Consider the following 20,571-nt stretch of genomic DNA (forward strand, 5'->3'; position numbering starts at 1 on the left):
TTATTTACAAATCCATTACTTAGGTAGCTTAATCAGACAATCAAATTTTAGTTATACGCCCCAATCTTCATGAACTGTATTAAGCATATGAATTGCGGTTTGAATCACCCTGTATGTTGACAAAAATATTTTGAAAATGTGCGTTACAATGGCCCCACCTAACCAAATGCAACGTTTATATTCAAATTTGTTATGATCTACAACAGTTAGGTAGTAATTGAGACAAATTATAATTCAATTACCGGCTACTACGTTCTTGTTTTAATAGATCAAAATTCAACAAATATAATTAGAAATTATTTTAATTTTGCTAGGCTCCCTTGTGGGACGCCTATGTACTATTACGGCGGAAACAATACCTACCTGTGAAAAGACAAATTCGGGTAATTTGAGCTTATTTTTTCACACATTTGACACTGTCCTACCATATTGAACATTCGCAGATTCAAAAGTACGTTAAACAAAAACTACTGAAAACCACTGAAAAGTTCACTTCGGCCTTGATTCCGACTTCAAACACACCGTAAGCTAAACGTAGTACGCTATAACGGACCAAGAGCCGTCGCGAGGGGTGGTGGGACGGACGGCTCATTTCATTCTGGAAGACTAGCAGCGACGTCGCCAATAGTTCTAGACGTTTCAGCACATTAAACAGTAATCATGTCCTTTAATAGTAATGCATATATCCTCTGGTTAATAACATATTATTACGCATGTTTCTTTAAAAATAAACTATTAATTTAATTAAGAAATTGAGATTTATTGATATCCGGTGAAGGTTTTAAAGTCACCTTTTCTGCAAATCAAACTTAAGTAGATAGGCGCAAATTTGAGATGTGGCAATGTCGCCTTCTCTATTTCAGTTGGTTTTTACAGTACGTAGTCAACCTCCGATTGTTTGATCGGGTTAAAATGCACAATGTGATATCTGTTCTTACTAAATCTATGGTTGTTCACCAAATACGACACGGAGTATTGTAGCTAAACGATGAGATTTTTACAAATTGTAAGTTTTGGGTTCGATGAAGGACTATTAGAGGTACAATTTAAAAATAATTTTACAAGATACAGAGTGTCCCAAATAAGTAAAAAATATCAAAGTTGTATTTTTTAAATGGAACACCCTGTATATTATTACATTTTTAGTTTCTACGATTAAAATAAAGGTAAATTTGATTAAGATTTATTATACTTAAACCTTACCGTTTTTGAAATATTTTCAATTTTGTGAAATTGCAGTAAAATTTTAAGGCTTCATTTCTCCAAGGGTATCAAAGTTTTTAATACTAAATATTTACTGAAGTTTATTTACTGATCAGTTATTGTCTTGCAATAATAAAATAATACTACCTTATACAGAGTGTCTAAAAATTTATTTTAAATAATTATTAGCTTCAAACGGCAATAACTTGTTTAATTTAAATGGAACACCCTGTATATTTTACGAGAATCAGATGCACAATTTAATTGTCTATCAAATTATATTATACCATTTTTTACCTATCTCTTTAAGTTTCCGTAGAAAATGCATTTTCTTGTAATTTAGAACTTATTTATCAATATACCCATGGACTATTGTCATTTTAGATTATTTTTAAAGATGTACCAAATTTTTAAAGAGTACAGATACTAATATTGTCGATATAATTCGTTTATTTCATTAAAAAATAAAAAAAAACTGTTTAAATTTTTGTTAAAGAGGACCAATTAATATGATTCCAGTATTCAAACTACATTAACTGACTGTTTGCGTTGATTAATAATAATTGCTCCAAATTCTAAAAAACTGAATTTTGTATGGGCATTAGACAGTGTGATAAAAAGTAACACCTTAAAAATGATATTTCATTTTTTAATAAATGCTTATTTATAACAACAGAGACTTTAATTCGATAACTTATTATTATATTGATTTATGACTCAAATCCACATTTATTTATAATAATTTATTAACAAACACAATTAAGTATGTAATTAATTAGTATATTGGCGGAAATAATGGTGTTATATTTAATTAATGGTATACTCTTTTATAAAGATTTAAATAGTTTTCTTTTTGCATACAAATGGGCTAGTAATTAAATTTTTTATTTATTTGGGACACTCTGTATCTTGTAAAAATATTTTTAAATTGTAGCTCTAATAGTCCTTCAAGGAACCCCAAACTTACAATTTGTAAAAATCTAATCGTTTAGCTACAATACCCCGTGTCGTATGTGGTTAACAACCCTGTATATTTCATAAACAGAAATTTTAAGTTGTTTTCTTTTAACTCATTAGATAATTGGGATGGAGTTGTAATTGTTAATTTAACTTTAATTTCATGTAATGCCATTATAACAGAACATCAACGGTTTTAAACAGACGTCTTCCCTAAAAAACTAAAATGTTCTCTTATTAGTTATTTTTAGATGTTTTAAATATGTTTTCTTTTTATTTGGTACTTCTGACGACGGGAGAAGATATCCCTCCTGAAAGAAACGTTAAACAATTTTGTCAGCCAGACCCTATTGTTTTACATGTAAAAATCCACTGTCAAGTTTCCATTTGGATAATAGGCAATGGGCCAACGTCAATATTTACAAAAAATAACATTTTATCTTTTAGATTTCTATTTCGGTGGCGAAATATGCAGGCTTATTTCAAGAAATAAACCCTCCACAAAGGTGTGGATATTATTTATATTTGTTCGATTTCAGTCAAATTCCGACTGCAGCGCACTCTACGGCAGAAATCAGAAATTATCAATGTACAGTTGACGCCGCCGCGCCGTCATGTCGGTTTTGTCATAATATTTAAGTATTTTAGTTTTTTGCTAGTGTAGTTATTGAGACTATAAAACACTCAGGTACGAGGTAGGTTTGTGTGATGTAACGCTGTTTCGGGTAGTAAAAAATAAGTGAAAAAGAATACGAACTAGGCGTTTTGTTGTGTTGTGACAATTTCAAATGTTAATAAAATTGCCCAAAAAAATGTTAACGCGTAAAGAAGAGCGTAATTAGGGTGTTGTTGTGTGCAATAACATTCAATACACAACTTTCCTGGATATTCAACTCTCCCGAAACAACATTTTATAGCTTCATACATTCTTACACCGATTTGATCAATAGCAAAAATGGATTCAAGCAGTTCGACGAAACAAGTGAGTAAACAAATTGCTCGTTACATAATCAAAAAATTAAATAGAAATATACTATGAGAGGATGAAATATAATCTGCAATATTAATGGCATAATTTTTTAATTAACTAGTGATTAACCGTTTTATGAACATCTTTTAAAATTATAATTATGTACCTTTAAAAATTTTCATTATAGCCTAAATAGCTCCAATTATGCCCCAGTAGCAAAACCGGTGATAAAATTATGCTCGCTAACGTAGTTGAACTCATCTAAAAAAAATTTTAACTGGAATAATATATTATAATGCAAGTTAGACCTTCTGAAGATATCAAAATATTTACCTTTTTATTTTTTTTCTTTAGAATTTCCACAAATTATACTTTCTAACACTTTTAGAATAATTATATACTAATTTTTTCATTTACTCGCCATTTAAACCCGTGTATTTTTATGTATTCATTATTTGCGATATTCTCCGGTGGTGGCAGCACCGGCGGAGAATGCACCAAGCCTATAGTAACATATGGTTTCAAATTCATATTTTATTAAAAGTGTATTATTAAAAATGTATTATCAAAAATGTATTATTAAAAATGTATTAAAACACTTTTAAATCTCTTGATATTTTTTTAGCTAAATTGCAATACCTTTTGATTTACCTACCACCACTATATTACTCTAGTACAGGGCCAAATTGGACACTTTTAAAGGGAAACACCCTTTTCTATAGGAGATAGACGAAAACTAACATCGGTGTCTGGAGCTCAATTTTTATCAAAAACATGATGGTGAAAACCGCACATCGATATCTGTTACCGTTTCGAAGTTACGGGGTGTTTTTCAAAAATGTGAATTTTTAACAAATCGCTGTAACTTTTTTCCTATGAAAAATTTTGTATTTATATGAAAACATTTCCAAAGCAACTTTTTACGTAGAATTTAATAGTTTAAGTATAATTTTTTTAAATTAATAATTTAAGAATTATTAACAGAAAAATTGATTTTTTATATAGGACACCCAATATATTTTTAATTAGTTGAAGAGAATTTAAAATCACCTTCGATTCCTCTTCGAGATATAGAATTTTTAAAAATTCGCCAACTTTGAATAAGTGGGTTTTGAACGGCGCCGGCGTCGGCTGTAATGCAAAAAAATTCTAGCTGTGAGCAGCAATTAAAACGAAGATAATATTTGCAATGAGAGGTGCAGAATTTCATAATAATGGGGTCCCTTATAATTTCATAATAATGGTGTTGGCTAATGGGGTCCCGGCATGAATGTTAAAAAGAGATAAAAAATAGATTAATACGTTTCTTCTATATGCAATGTTGTCGGATATTCAATGAACAATTTCAATCTTCCCAAGCAGATGTTTTGAATAGGTTGTTACAGGTAGTTCTTACAGCAAGGGTCTGATTATATTAGTATTCCAACAGTTAGTTCATAATTATACTACAGTTATAATACCTTACGTAATATTTCAAATCCTATTGGCGTAGTGGCTATTAATTTTTTTACATCACTCAAATTTAACCATGCCTAACGCAAAGAACCGGCAATCCTGCATTTCTACGTGTCTCTGACTAGATCTGTAGATTTTAGATTGTATGGGAGGGGGGAAGTAAATCACCGCGGCTTGAAAGATCTGTTGATGTCTCTGACTATCAGCTAGTTATGATATTCGTCCCTTATTTTTGTTTTACACGTTTAAATACAAACCGCAGATTTTGAATGACTAGGCCGATATGTGGTCGTAGGTAAAGTATACAGTAATTTCTTGAATTGTCTTTACAAGAGGAAAAACTTTTTTATTATTGTCATTTTGAGAAAAATGCATTTTTAATAAAAAAAAATCCTTGTTCTAGAATGGTTAATCCCGTTTTATATTTTTCCAAATTTCCTCACCATTTTAGGGAAAATTAAAAAAACTTGAAAATATAGTGGGATACCTAAAAATAAATTTCTAAAAGTATAATATAATTGCGTTTTAATTCTTTGATAGATTGTTATTGATATTGGCCATTTTTGATAGATTGTTATTGATGTAGGCCAAATTTTTTGCTTTTTTAAAATGTTAAATAAGCACAAAATTTATTTACAGTACATCTGCTGGATCTGTGTCTGTGAAAGGAATGCGGACAAAAAAACATTTAAATAAACAGCAATATATTTTATACGTCGACTTGACGAGTACGTCACCGCAAATCGCTCCGCCCACTCATTTTATTGGCCACTTGCAAATTTGTCGAATTTTATTGATGGGACGCGTCGTCTAATTTTTTACGAAGAACATCGAGAGAATATCGTTTCCCCTCTCACGGATACCCCGTAGCTATAGAACGGACAGACGTACTGTAGTTCAATGCTACAGAAAGAGTAATAATAGTTAACTACTTATCAAAGAACAAAATCGTAATTATATTAGCCATATTTTCATGTTTTTTTTATTTTCTCTAAAACGGTATGGAGATTTGGAAAAATATAAACGGAATTAACCATTTTAAAATAAGCAAATTTTTTTTATGAAGATAACAAAAAGTTCTTTCTCTTGTAAAAACAATCCGTATTGTAGTACGATATTCCTACTGCAAATGCATATTGCTACTAAACGACACAAAAATAAATTTATGAACTGTAAACCTTGAAATAAATAACTGTAAAACTGTTAAGAAAATTACAATTAATTTTTAATTACTTACCTTTAAATCCTTCTGAACTATTAAGAATGACTTTTTTGCGTTTGGCATTAATTTTTTCTTCGCCATTTTCGGAAGAAGCTGGTCTGACGGGTAAAAGTGTTTTTATTCCGTGGACTGGTCTTGAAGTTACTAATTGTTTTAGATTGGTATCATCTTTCATTGGAGTATCCGAACTTTTAGTTAATAATGAAAGCAACTTTCCATCTGGATATACTTTGGAATCCAAATCTATACACAGACAATTTTATTAAAATGCATATTATCTAGTTATTCAGGACATTTCTAAATTACGACTCAGGTATTTATTTACCCGAATTTTCCTTCGGAATGACATTACTCGCATGGCCTTCTACAGTATGTCCCCGGATTGTCTTTACAAGAGGAAAAACTTTTTTATTATAGACATTTTGAGAAAAATGCATTCTTCATAAAAAAAATTGCTTGTTCTAAAATAGTTAATCTCGTTTATACTGTTCCAAATTTCTGTACCGTTTTAGAGAAAATTAGAAAAAAATATGAAAATATCAGAAAATATAGTTGAATTTTAGTCCTATAAATCAAAACGCGTTTCTATGATAATAGAATTTCTATTTTATTCTTTGATAGATCGTTATTGATAGAATTTTTTATTAGCGTCATATTCTTTACTGTTTTAAAATCTTAAAGAAGCACAAAACTTATTTTGTTTAATGCTACGGAAACGGTGATAATAGTTATCGGAAAAGGACTACTTTAACAACAGCAAAAATATGACGTTAATGAAAATTAATAATAACCATCTATCAAAGAATGAAATCGAAATTATATTACCATAGAAACGCGTTTTGATATTTAGGACTTCGTGTTTTTTTCTAATTTTCTCTAAAATGGTATAGAGATTTGGAACAGTATAAACGGGATTAACCATTTTAGGGCAAGTAAATTTTTTTATGAATGCATTTTTCTCAAAATGTCAATAATAAAAAAGTTTTTTTCTCCGGGAAACACAAGCCGGGGACATACTGTAGAAGAAAGGCTGAGAATTTCGCCACAGACATAATCATATGCACAATGAAGTAAATACTTAGCAGGGGCGGACAAGTAAAATAACAAAAGCGGTTCTACCGTTTCCACGGAAATTTCAAATAAAATAGTTCCAGACCCTGTCGCTAGGTGGCAGTGCAATTCATTTTTAGGTTAGATAATTGCTACTAGTTATTGCCAGATGGCGTTAATTATAATTTTTTTTATAGTTTACAAAGGCCATTGTCATACTATTATCAAATTCTCAAAAAATATTGTTGTTAGAACGCCAATCATATTATAAAATGATTATCAAAACGATTTTCAAAGTATAATTTGTATTATATGTGTTTTAATTAGACAATTCTTTTTGTTTGTGGCCCTAAACTATAATGTAAGTCTTTTACTTAACATCATTTAAGTATTTAAGTATTTAAATCACTTAAGTACCTATTTATATTTACTCCATTTACAAATCTTTGGGCGTATTACGTTGGTTTTGTTTTATTATAATAAACGATGTTTATATATTTGACTTCTATTTTTGGTATATATAAATTTTACTATTAAATGTTATTTTTTACACTACACATAGTAAAGCTTTCCATTAGATCTGTTAATTTTGTGTAAAAAATAACTTTTAAGATAACTTGTCTAGATTAAAAAATTCCGAAAAAAACAAATACTCCGAACCAATGAGCACCTACCCCAGTATCCTTCAGGCAGAAATCTACGCTATCGAAAGATGTGTACAATTTATCTTAGGAACTATCGAAACCAGAAAATTGCCATCCTATCCGATAGTCATGCAGCACTAAATGCGATCAACTCAGTAACCATCAATTCGAAGTCGGTCAAAGAATGTCTAGAGAAGCTCAACAAGTTGGGCAAAGAAAATAAAGTCCTCCTACTCTGGGTGCCTGCTCACCAAGGGATAAAAGGCAATAAAATAGCAAATGATCTAGCTAGGAAAGGAGCGAACACTACACTAACTGGACCAGAACCGTTCTGTTTTCCAAGCGGAAACCAACTGAAAGCGGGACTGAAGAATCTGGAAGACTCCAAACGCAACTTGGAATGGATGTCCTCCAACGGTCTAAGACACTCGAAAAAGTTCCTCAGAACCTACGACCGAGAAAAATCAAAGGCTTTCCTTGATTTAAGTAAAAACAATCTTCGGATTGTCACGGGGTTTCTAACAGGACACTGTCTCCTCAACGAACACCTTAGTAGGCTGAAGCTGAGAAACAACGGCGAATGCAGATTATGTGGGGAATATGGGGAAACACCAGAACACCTCATCACTGAGTGCGCCGAGACGACGACCATTCGTGCCATGAACTTTGGTACGGCTGATGTCAAGGATGGAGAGCTGGTCTCTGTGAAGCCGTCTCAGATACTGGCTTTTGTTAAAGCTTTGAGACTGTATGATGAGTTATAACTCGTTATAACTCAAGAAAGGGAAACACACAATAGATCTGTAAGGTCGCGGTGACTAACTCCCCTCCTAAACATTCTACATTCTACTTTTAAGATGGTTTTCATATTTAAAATGATAGTTTCAAGTGAAATTATATAAATGAGCATATTTAAATTCAGACCCTCGCAATAGATGGCGCCAGTAACATGGAACCATTTTTTAGTAAGGCACTTTCTTTTTCTTGGTATATTCATTGATACCTAGGTTTTAAGTTTACCTAGGTTTATTGACAGTAGTAAGTGTCCAATTACACGTATAGAGAATTATTATGGTAACAATCTGAAATTTTGGTTCATAATATAAATGAATTTCACCTATCTATACCACGCTGGCAACTCTGACTTTTGGGTCGGTATTTACATATGTGGAAGTGAATCGCTTAGGGATCTTATTAAGTCGGAGTGAGAGAAATGCGACAGTGTGTTGTTATGGCGTTGCCACATAGAATACTGTCAATAGGCGCTTATTCTTAAGTCTATTTTTTTCGGAAAGATAACAACATAAAATCATTAGATATGTTTCTGGGCATCTGAAATCGAGTTATAAGAATATCGTTAAGGTGACCAGTTTTTAAAAATGAATAAACGTCAGTAACCGCGGTAATTTGAACTCAACTTTTTAACACATAATATGCGATAACTCAAAAACTACTATAGATATTGAAACTTTTTTTATTTTAAAGTTCGGATCTTTGACAAGATGTTTAAATGAGAAAAATTCGACAGGTTTGTTTCTTTTCCATTACTGGGCTAACCCCAAATCATTTAGGCCTATTAGTCTCACATCGTTCATATTAAAAACGATGGAGAAAGTAGTGGACAACCATATTAGAGTAAATCATCTACAGGTTAAACAACTGCACGATAGTCAGCATGCATATTGAGCGGGCAGATCCACAGAAACTGCTCTGTACCAGTTAACTGAGCTAATACAGGCAAGCCTGTATAGCAAAGAAACAGCACTTTGTGCCTTCTTGGACATTGCAGGGGCGTTTGACAATATCCCTCACAAGGTGGTCAAGCGATCTCTTGAAACAAGAGGGGTGAACAGTACGATAATTCGCTGGTTTTGGGAAATGCTCTCAACACGAACAGCAGAGGCTGAGATAGGTACCAAAACTGTAGTTGTTAAAACAACGCAAGGAACTCCACAAGGTGGAGTGACCTCCCCCCTACTGTGGAGCTTGGTAATGGATGAACTACTGGAAGAATTAACTCTAGCGGGAATACACTGCAGAGGGTACGCAGATGACATAGTCATCTTTGCACGGGGGGGGGCAATTGATAGGGGCCCTGTGTGATATTATCCAAAGAGGACTCCGCATCGCTGAGAGATGGTGCAGGACTGTCGGGCTGAATATTAACTCAGATAAAACCGCAGTAGTGCCATTCACCAGAAAGCGAAGTTTGAAAAATTTGAAAAGAATCCCAGCAATGGAGGTCATTCTAGACCTAACACCACTGCACATTGTCGTCGGTAGTTATGCCAATGCGACAATGATTAGAATGGTTACTGACGGAAACAGTACTGAGAGAATTTTCAGGTCAGGGGCTTGGAACACCCTCAAAAAGAAAATTCCACTTCTCCAACTCCCAGTGGATGACATACCAAGAATTTACAACTTTGAGAAACACCTCACTGTAGTATTGAGTAATAAAAAGGATTGGAAGAAAGAAACGCTTACTCAGCATATAAAAGACCATACCATCACGTGGTATACTGATGCTTCCAAAACCAAAGCAGGGACAGGGATAGGAGTATTTGGGCCGAAAACTGAATACTCCGAACCAATGGGCACCTACCCCAGTATCCTTCAGGCAGAAATTTGCGCTATCGAAAGATGCATAAAATTTATCTTAGATAGGAACTATCGAAAACAGGAAATTGCTATCCTATCCGATAGTCAAGCAGCACTTAACGCGATCAACTCAGTAACCATCAATTCGAAGTTGGTCAAAGAATGCCTAGAGAAGCTCAACAAATTAGGCAAAGAAAATAAAGTCCTCCTACTCTGGGTGCCTGCTCACCAAAGGGATAGAAGGCAATGAAAAACAAATGATCTAGCTAGGAAAGGAGCGAACACTCCACTAACTGGACCAGAACCGTTCTGTTTTCCAAACGGGAACCAACTGAAAGCGGAACTGAAGAATCTGGAAGACTCCATCCGTAACTTGGAATGGGTGTCCTCCAACGGTCTAAGACACTCGAAAAAGTTCCTTAGAACTTATGACCGAGAAAAATCAAAGGTTTTCATTGATTTAAGTAAAAACAATCTTCGGATTGTCACGGGGTTTCTAACAGGACACTGTCTCCTCTACGAACACCTCAGTAGGCTGAAACTGAGAAACAACAGCGAATGCAGATTTTGTAGGGAAAATGGGGAAACACCAGAACACCTTATCACTGAGTGCGCCGAGACGACGACCATTCGTGCCATGAACCTTGGTACGTCTGATGTCGAGGATGGAGAGCTAGCCTCTGTGAAACCGTCTCAGATACTGGCTTTTCTTAAAGCCCTGAGACTGTATGATGAGTTATAACTCGTTATAACTCAAGAAAGGGGAACACACAATAGATCTATAAGGTCACGGTGATTAACTGCCCTCCTAAACATTCTACATTCTACATTCTTTTCCATTTAAGAAGTTTAAAAAACGCGTCCACTTACTTTTAGTACATAGCAATTGTCAGAAATCATGTTAACTTTTTAATTTGTAAAGATTTTCACATACTGTCTCTGAAGAAAATATAGCAGAAACGTTAAGAAAGATTTCGAGATATTGATTTTTGAATTGAGAGTTCTAATAGCGCGACCACTGTCTAGCACCAAATCGGTTCATCTTATTTTTACCAAAATTGGTAAAATTTTGAGCATATTACAGTCGTTGTTTAATTTCCAACTTGTATTTAAACATTTAATTGCAAGCTATAAGGAAAATACAACAACGATTCCTTAATAAATAAACAAATAAAAAATGTCTATACCTATATATTTTTAAACAAATAAAGTATAATGAGACGTAATTAAATTGTGAAACTGAACGCATGATGTACACCCTTTCCTAGAAATCTTAAGTATTGGATTTTAACTTGATTTCAATTTTCAGTTTCAAGGCAACGAAGGCTAAGACGCTACCTTATCCCTTTCCACGCCTCTTAGAAATGTGCACAGTTACTCAGTTTATTTCATACGTTTGGCAACGGTTTCACTGTTCTCTCTCTCTCTCTGTTCAGTACATTATAAATGCATTGTACTCTTCTTACATACGGAAATCTCGACCCAAACATATCGCTGGCCGATATTTATGGCCATGCGGTGTTGCCAGATCTACTAATAACTATATCAACTTTCTTTTTTTAATAAAATTTAAAAATAAACAAAAATAAAAAAATTAAGAAAATAAATCAGTTTAAATATCTCAGTTTGTGAAGAACAATTATTAAACTAACAGAAATTAATAAAATTTCAGTCTGACATATAATATACAAATAAATAAATAAAATAATTACCTGAAGATAAAGGCTGAATATCTTTTTCGACTTCAGTAGACTTTTGATTCAACAGCTTGATAATTTCAGAATCTTTATACCTCGCTTCAGTACTAGGAGAAGTACCACATATACCTTTCGTTTCCGTCACTGGCGTTTTTGGTAACTTAACTAAAAGGAATATTAATTCACAACTTAAAACTATCTATGTTAAAATTTTACAGATTATGAAAACTAATCATATTACCAAAAATTAAAGTAATTCATTTAGCATAAGTAACAATCAAAGGGTATAATCTGTGAAACGAATAACTTTGAATTTGACAGTTCTCGCGGGCTTTTCTAGTGTTAATTTTATTAGGTTAGCAACTTGCGGCCATGCTGACGCAATGCCGTCTCTAATAGAACAGCCTCGGAGCGAGATTTATGACGTCACGCTACATAATATTCCTTATATTTGACTATGGCTAAAATCGTACTCCGTAGTCAATGTAGATAGTTTTTGTGTTAAGAATAATAATTTTAAAAAATATGTGGTCATCTTTTGACAAGTTTATAAATATTAGTTTATTAACCTAACCTAACACTGATGAAGGCTATAATGTTAACCGAAACGTTTTTTAATCAAAAAAAAAATGAAAACCCAAATGAAAACTTAATCAGCGTTTTTCCCGAACCTAAATTCCAAGAAAATCAAAAATTTTAGAATAATTTTACATATAAAATGACAGCGATCTTTATTTCATAGCCATCGCTGACGCCTTTTTTTCTATGATATTGTATTATCTGCAAATATAATTTTTCGAACATTGATACTTGCAAAATATACATATAAATTTTATGAATGAAATAATAATACATCACTATTAGTAGATATTGAATGTTTTTTTGTTAAATTAGATCGATTTTCAAACCCCAAAATTTAAAATATATTTTATATTTTACCCATTATCTTATGTACTGTACTGTATATTTGCTGCATTTGTATGGTTCATAGTTTATTTGACAAAGTATTTATTACTATAAATAGGTATATATATTGTATTTATTAACTCTATATTATGTATATTTCATGTAAACTATATCATTTTTAAAATACAAGCCAAAAATACGAAGAATAATTATTATGTTTTCGATGTATTCTACAACATATTTATTAATCCGTAGTATCTAACTAGGGTGACGTCATAAATCTCGCTCCGAGGCTATTCTATTAGAGACGGCATTGGTCTGATATTTAGAAATGTCAAAAGCTGATGACATTTTACTTTTGACAATTATGACATTTCGTGTTGATTTTTGGAAGAAGAGGAAGAACTGTCACTTGTTTTATTATTTTCCTTTTCTATTTCACAAAAGTAAAAAAGAGTTACCTATCTGACTCGTTCAGGCACTCAATTTAAAGAATATCAGTAACTTTTTTGACAGAGGGATTTTATATTTGCCATGTTGGTAAAAAATAACGGTCAAAATTCAAAGTTACTCATTTTATAGACTATATTTTAAATATGAGTAATTTTAACGTAAGTATGGTGTAAGTTACTTATTGATAAGAACTTGAATACAAATATCAACCCGCTTACAAGCCATGTTTAGTTAAATAAGTTTTAAATCAAATATGTTACTTGTTTTATAAATCTATTACTTCTGATAGTCATATCAGATCTATTATCGATCTATTATACCGCGTGTTTCTCAAAAGTGGCTCACCTCTATATCTTTTTATTTTTTTTTAAACAAAAATACGAGAGTTGGTATGTTAGTATATGACATAAATCAGGATTGACTGACGTATTCAATTATTTTCGGTCACTTCCTGTTTCACCGGAAATTACTGCAACTTTTGACTTTTAAATGATACTCTGGGATTTTTTTTTACTTTATTCAATAGAAAATAAGATTCTGAATAGCATGGAATAGAGACAGTTTTAGATGCGGTTTTCACATCACTGCTCTAATAATTTATTATAGCATCTAGGGGTAATATTTGAAAGTACCTATTACATGTGTCTAGCTTTAATTGATAGTCTATGAATAAAGATAGTGGTTTGTTATATTATTGCTCTCCTGGTATTTATCATTTTATTTTTTATAATATCTTTATAAATTATAGTTTATGTCTTAAGCTTGATTTTCAAGCATCCGTTGTCCGACAATACGTTGATACGATATTAATTTTATTGGTAGAATTTAAAGACTTTGATTAGTTAGAAAATAACGCAGTTTTTAAATTTATTGCATTTGCATGCCTCCGTTTATCGGATATACGTTGGTGTTATATTATATTTTCGTTTCCATAACAATTTTGCTATTTTACCTTTGAATAAGAAGACTAAGGAAGGCGCATAATGCTATCCATGTATTCGTGTATGGTGGGGGGAAAAAGGACTCTAGGGTGGGGATCCTTGACAGTTCTGTTTGACGATTCATTTGACACATTTGAATTTGATTTAAAATTTTGTGGATTTGTCAGTCTTTACGGAGCTTATTTTATGTATTTATATTATGTACTTATTTATTATTTATTCTACTACTGATAGTTGTATAAAAATAGTAAATTTAGATGGAAATTGTGGCAGAACTTAAATTAACAGTGACACTATCGCGATTTATCGAAAAAGACTCTAAAATAGTTGGTTGTGTAGCGTGCGGTAGATCTCCGCAAAAATCGAGTGAAATAATGGAACAACTTTTCGCTAGTAAGTGACTATATAATATACATACATGTAGTAAACCGATCATTTAAGAAATTCACTTAAATTAACTAATTATATATTTTTTCTTGCATTTTTGCTTTTATTTACTACTTGTCAAAGAATAGATGTAAAAGAATTTAGATACGTCAATAGGCTCTTTCACAAAAAATAAAATACCCAATTCAAGGACAAAACCTGAAATAGAAGACTATTTTAAGTATATTTATCCAAAAAAAAAATTTTTATAGGCACTCAAAATTGCTTTAATTTGAAATAATTTTAAAGTGCCAATTGGTGACGTATGAAAAATACGCCCAATCGCATTGCAGAACCGTGCTCGTGCGCCAGCCAACAACTGGCAACATTGCGATTTGATTTGACCAGCACCACCTCAACTCAAGGCCAATCAACTTGATATGGGAATGGCAAATATGGCGGCGAAGGCAGTGCATTATTAAATTGTTTACCTTTAACCTGAAAAGCCGATAGTGGTTTCTCGTTCCGATTGCATACCAGAAATAATTAATTATCTCTAGTTGGTTGTGCTTCTGCAACACGTTTGTTTAGTTCTGAGTGTTCAGTGCATGGTGTGATCAGAAAATTGTGATAAAATAACAGTGTAATAAAAATCCAAACCAAACAAAATTCCACATAGGGAACTTCAAACTTTTGTGCTTGTCGTACTCCTCTATTATTAATTATTTTAAAATGAGAACTAGAAGTATTTATCAAGATATTACACCTAAATGAGTAAAAAGCCTTCACCGCCAGTCTGAATAGTACTTTATAATGGTTACTTACAATAATCAAAAGATAGGTATATATAATTAAAGGTTAGGTATTAACATTTTATTGTAGCACGCCTTTTACATGCTCTGTTCCAAATTGTCACGAGAATTATAGAGGGGGTCCCAAGGTTTCTGCTTTTATATTCCCCAAAAATGACGAGCTTCGTAAAAAATGGTTGACAGCTATTAAAAGAGATAATTTCACCCCTACTAGTAGTTCTCGGGTAAGAAGTGCATTAAATATGCCTCAAAAAGGCCACACACACAAAGGCCTCTGTTACCCTAGTGAGGATGTAGTTATGGCTACTGCTTACGCTTACCTCACTATAAGTAAAATATTGGAAGAAGAATCAGGCTTTTTACTTCAAAAAGATCACAGAAAGATATTGACAACATTGACATTTGCAAATATAAATGGCCTGGATGTAAGTCTTTTTTTAGGTCACAATTGCCCCTCACATACGTCAGAATTTATTATTAAATCTATCTTGTTCAGAAGTTCCATACTTATGTGGAGAACTTTAGACTCCCTGTATATTAAAAAATTAGTGAAATATTACGTAAGCTAACCCGACATTTGTGTGAAAAATGTATATTTGGAAATAAAACAGGTTTTAAAATACGCGCCAAATAAAGGCCTTGTGTGGAGGTGGTAGTGGGTCAGCATTGTAGCCCGGCCGCGGCCGTGTTGCCGCTTTTCAACATGCCAGGTGTGACGTATTAAAAATAAAGTGCGGATTTTTATTCTGAGCTTTTTTGTTTTTATTTATTTCCTAAGAAAGTAGAACGACTTCAAATTTTTCGAAAGTGAGATAGCAGAAAATTCTAGAATTAATTGCTTTATTCAATTATGCTAATTCCAAAATATAGTGAAAGAGCACATTTGACTTACCTGCTTCAGTAGCGTATCGGATGTTTGTGTTAATAAATAATTATTAAAACCTATCTATTTTTATTATATGTTTTATAACAATTTTAATAACTACCAACATTTATTCACAACGTAAAATAAAAAAAAATTATTGAGTCTACCCCACGTGTACCCTACATCATAGTTTTACATTTTTTAAATAAAATTAGAACGGCACTGATAAACCGGAATTTAAGTCGGCCATATTTGAGTCCCATCGCGGTGGACCTAAGATTTTGGATATGCTCCTTCCTTAGTCTTCTTATTCAAAGTATTTTACTTATATTTTTATTAAGGTTAGATTAAATTTGTCAAAAAAGTGTCAAAACGTCCGTTATCGTATGAACGGGTCCGTTGGCGGGCTGAAGTAAAATATTTACGGATGAAAAGTGGCGCGAAAACGCTATGACTAATCAGAGCATCGTCTCACCATCGTATCAACGTATAACGGATGCATGAAAATCAAGCTTTATTCTGATGTATAAGCTATATTAATCTCAAGTTTCATTAAAATCCATTCCAGAAGTTTTTGCGTGAAAGACTAACAATCCGTACATAGAAAAACATCCATACATACAAACTAAACAACCTTTCGCGTTTATAATATTAGTAAGGATAAATACACATGATTTAAAATAATAGAAGATAAACTTACCTGGTAATTTTTCTATAGGTTGCTTTGGTGTGCTTGGTTTACCTGAACCCGGTGATTTATCAAGATTCTCTCCAACTGTACGAGCATAAGCCAAATCAGCCACATTTGGTGTTGAATCTAAATATTTCGTATATTCCGAATGGTAGTGTTTGACATGCATTAAAGCCAAGTTTTCTCTTCTGAAATTCTTCCCACAACCCTCAATAGGACACTCATAACTATCATTATTGAAAATTATTTTAAGAGTAATTGGAGGATCTGTATCTAAAAACAATAATTTATGGTGAAACGCTTCAAAATTAAGGAATATTCATGTTACTTTCTTCTTCTTCAGTATTTGGTTCTTCCTTTACTTCCTCTTCTACAGAATCAACTTGAGTTTCAGGTAATATATTTAATTTTGGTTTATTAGGCTTTTTTAGTCTTTTGTAACTGTTTCGATAAATGGTAAAATCAAACATTTCCATATTAACTTCCAATGAAGGATTTTGTTCCAAATAAGTTTTTATTTCAGTCTTAGTTCTCAATTTTTTGCCATCGGGGCTAAAAAATAGTAAAATAAAATTAAGTTATATCTTACATATATTAACAATTAATTAGTATAGTCCGTCTAACGAAAGAATGTACGACAGTTCTCTCACATTTTAATTTACTAAAAAGCAATAAAATTTTAGTAATAATAAAAGGTATTTCATGTATTTTAATATACAAGTTGTCCCAATATTCCATGAACATAGAACTACTACGTACTTTTGTATAGAGATATATTGTGTGCAATTAACTTATTTTGATTCAAAAAATACGTAGTTGTTTTAGGTCCACGAAATATTTTGACGCCCTGTATATTTTGTAGGTCTGCTTTGGAAAAAAATTAAATATATGCAATGTGGCATTTTTTACGAGAGACAAAAAATGTAGTAAACACTAGAAAGACCACTTTACAACAAAATAAAAAAACAGTGTGTGCACTATGTGCACACTGTGTATATTTGAAGTGAAACTTCTTATTAACAGCTATTAAATTGAAGGTTTTGAAGGATATATATTTCTTATTAATGCTTTTTATAAACTTTTAAAAAAATTAGAGTTAATATAAAGCCGTATACTATTCTAGCTTTATAATTTTATTTTTTTTTAATTTTTGTTAAAAATTTCATAGAAATTAAGATAGCGACACAACTTTATAGGCAAATGTTAGCGTTATTCGAGGCACTATCAAAGAAAGCAATATACGCTTAGTTCCAGATTATTACAGCTTAGTTATTTTGCCTTACAAGGGAAAAACGAGAGTAGCCCACGCGTAATTGCATTTTTCTCTGTTAGAAAAATATAGTATATAATATATATCGATATATTAAAAGAAAGCCCCTTACTAGTTCGGTGACAGAATAGCCCGTGGTTAACGTCATGTTGGTAATAGTTGGTAATCTTTGAATAAGAATACTAAAGAAGGAGCATATCAAAAATCTTAGGGCCACCGCGATGGGCCTCAAATATGGCCGACTTAAATTCCGGTTTATCAGTACCGTTCTAATTTTATTTAAAAAATGTAAAATTATGATGTAGGGTAGACGTGGGGTAGACTCAATAATCTTTTTTTTATTTTACGTTGTGAATAAATGTTGGTAGTTATTAAAATTGTTATAAAAATATAAAATTCTAATAAAAATAGATAAGTTATAATAATTATTTAAAACCACAAACATCCGATACGCTACTGAAGCAGGTAAATCAAATTGACGTATCTAAATTCTTTGACATCTAATCTTTGACAAGTAGTAAATAAAAACAAAAATGCAAGAAAAAATATATAATTAGTTAATTTAAGTGAATTTCATAAATGATCGGTATACTACACGTATGTATATTATATAGTCACTTACTAGCGAAAAGTTGTTCCATTATTTCACTCGATTTTTGCCGAGATCTACCGCACGCTACACAACCAACTATTTTAGAGTCTTTTTCGATAAATCGCGATAGTGTCACTGTTAATTTAAGTGCTGCCACAATTTCCATCTAAATCGATTTACTACCTTTATACAACTATCAGTAGTAGAATAAATAATAAATAACATAAAATAAGCTCCGTAAAGACTGACAAATCCACAAAATTTCAAATCAAATTCAAATGTGTCAAATGAATCGTTAAACAGAACTGTCAAGGATCCCCACCCTAGAGTGCTTTTATGGTGCTTTTTCCGCCCACCATGCATGAATACATGGATAGCATTATGCTCCTTCCTTAGTCTTCTTATTCAAAGTTGGTAATGAATGACCTAACCTCAAACAAAGAATCGTGTTTTTTTTTTAATCCTGGATACTAAAGATTTATTGAAATCCTTGGAAACTGGGTATACCCATTACTATTCTTGATATAAAAAGTGAATTTTTGATTATTTACTTGGGCTAGGATATTAAAATATTGGTTAAAATATGGTTGGATTGTAGGATATAAATATTAAATAGATGTAAGTATGGTTATTTGTATAACAAAATCTAGGGACGGTAATTATTGGGAAAACTGGAAATCGTCAGATTTTCACCAAAATTGGTATACACCCGAGGGGTGTCTCACTATTAGAATTACATGTAAATTTTCTTGGTAGTCGCTTGCAGTCATTGGCAGTCTTATGGCAGTCGCCTATAATAATTACATGGCAGTCATAGGCAGTCTTCTTCATAGTCATTGGCAGTCGCTTAGCAGTGGAAGGATATTTTGGCAGTACGTGTACATTTTTTACCCAAGTGAGACACCCCTCGTATACACCCTATTTTGAGGTCGTAGATTTCGAATCTGAATTTTTTCTTGGCGGTCTCTTACCATTTTTCAGAAAAACGGAAAATTGTTTCAACATCGAATTTTTCTTAATTTCTCATATTTTTAAGGTTTTCTAGCACATATTTTGTTAGGTATTCAATAAACAATGATGTTATTGCTATTTTCTGTTGCTTTTTTAACCAATTCTATGCATAATAGAGGAAAATTTGCTAAAATAAATGTGTAAACAATCTGAAACTGTTGGGTTATGTGCTTCTGGCATTTAAAGCAACGTTGCCAATGCTAAACCTAAATTTAGCGTGTTGTTTTCGCTCATTCTGGGATTACGAAAGGCGGTCGCCAGAAGAACGGCTCCTTCCCATAATTGCTATTTTACCAGCGAGACCTGACTATTTATAACCACGAAGTTGCACGAAAGAGTTTTGATTGCATTGAAAGAAGTTAAAACCAATGCAATCAAAACTCTTTCGTGCAACTTCGTGGTTATAAATAGTCTTTATACAACTTCTTTCCGGAGGGGGCTAATCTTTTTTTGATATAATATAACAAAAGATTCACACCCTCCGCATGGAAGTTGTAACCAATGCAATCAAAACTCTTTCGTGTAACTTCGTGGTTATAACAAAAAGAAAGATTAATCCCTTCCGCATAGATGTTGAAACCAATGCAATCAAAACTCTTCCGCGTAACTTTGTGGATATAAGTAGGTATATTTAATTATTGTCGATCTCATAATAGGTAATTTATTTAAAATCCCTAATCACCCCTAAAAATAGAAGATATGGCAACGGTGTAAATTTTCAAATTTCTAGATTAGGTCTAGAATATATTTCTCTTTCTCATTACATAGGAGAGAGAAAGAAGGATATATGAAATGTCATATTTCCATCTGGTCCATAGACAAAGAAATATCTGGTCTCAATTTTCATTGTTATTTTGTTAAGAAG

At 32.2% G+C, this 20,571-nt stretch overlaps 1 protein-coding gene across 2 annotated transcripts in view; it reads right to left on the bottom strand.

Annotated features, from left to right (window-relative positions):
- The window catches only part of LOC115879534 (PHD finger protein 20), a 53,968-nt gene that overhangs the window by 15,714 nt on the left and 17,683 nt on the right, over positions 1–20,571 (bottom strand). For both annotated transcript variants that reach the window (XM_030896419.1, XM_030896418.1), the window contains exons 4-7: positions 17,162–17,385; positions 16,843–17,106; positions 11,815–11,964; positions 5,823–6,050 (exon numbers count right to left, since the gene is read on the bottom strand). In XM_030896419.1, the coding sequence (XP_030752279.1) occupies positions 5,823–6,050; positions 11,815–11,964; positions 16,843–17,106; positions 17,162–17,385 (866 nt within the window). The remainder of the gene's footprint in view (positions 1–5,822; positions 6,051–11,814; positions 11,965–16,842; positions 17,107–17,161; positions 17,386–20,571) is intronic.

Source organism: Sitophilus oryzae, unplaced genomic scaffold, assembly GCF_002938485.1.
Source record: "Sitophilus oryzae breed Bouriz unplaced genomic scaffold, Soryzae_2.0 scaffold_1582_pilon_pilon, whole genome shotgun sequence".
Lineage (NCBI taxonomy): Eukaryota > Metazoa > Arthropoda > Insecta > Coleoptera > Curculionidae > Sitophilus > Sitophilus oryzae.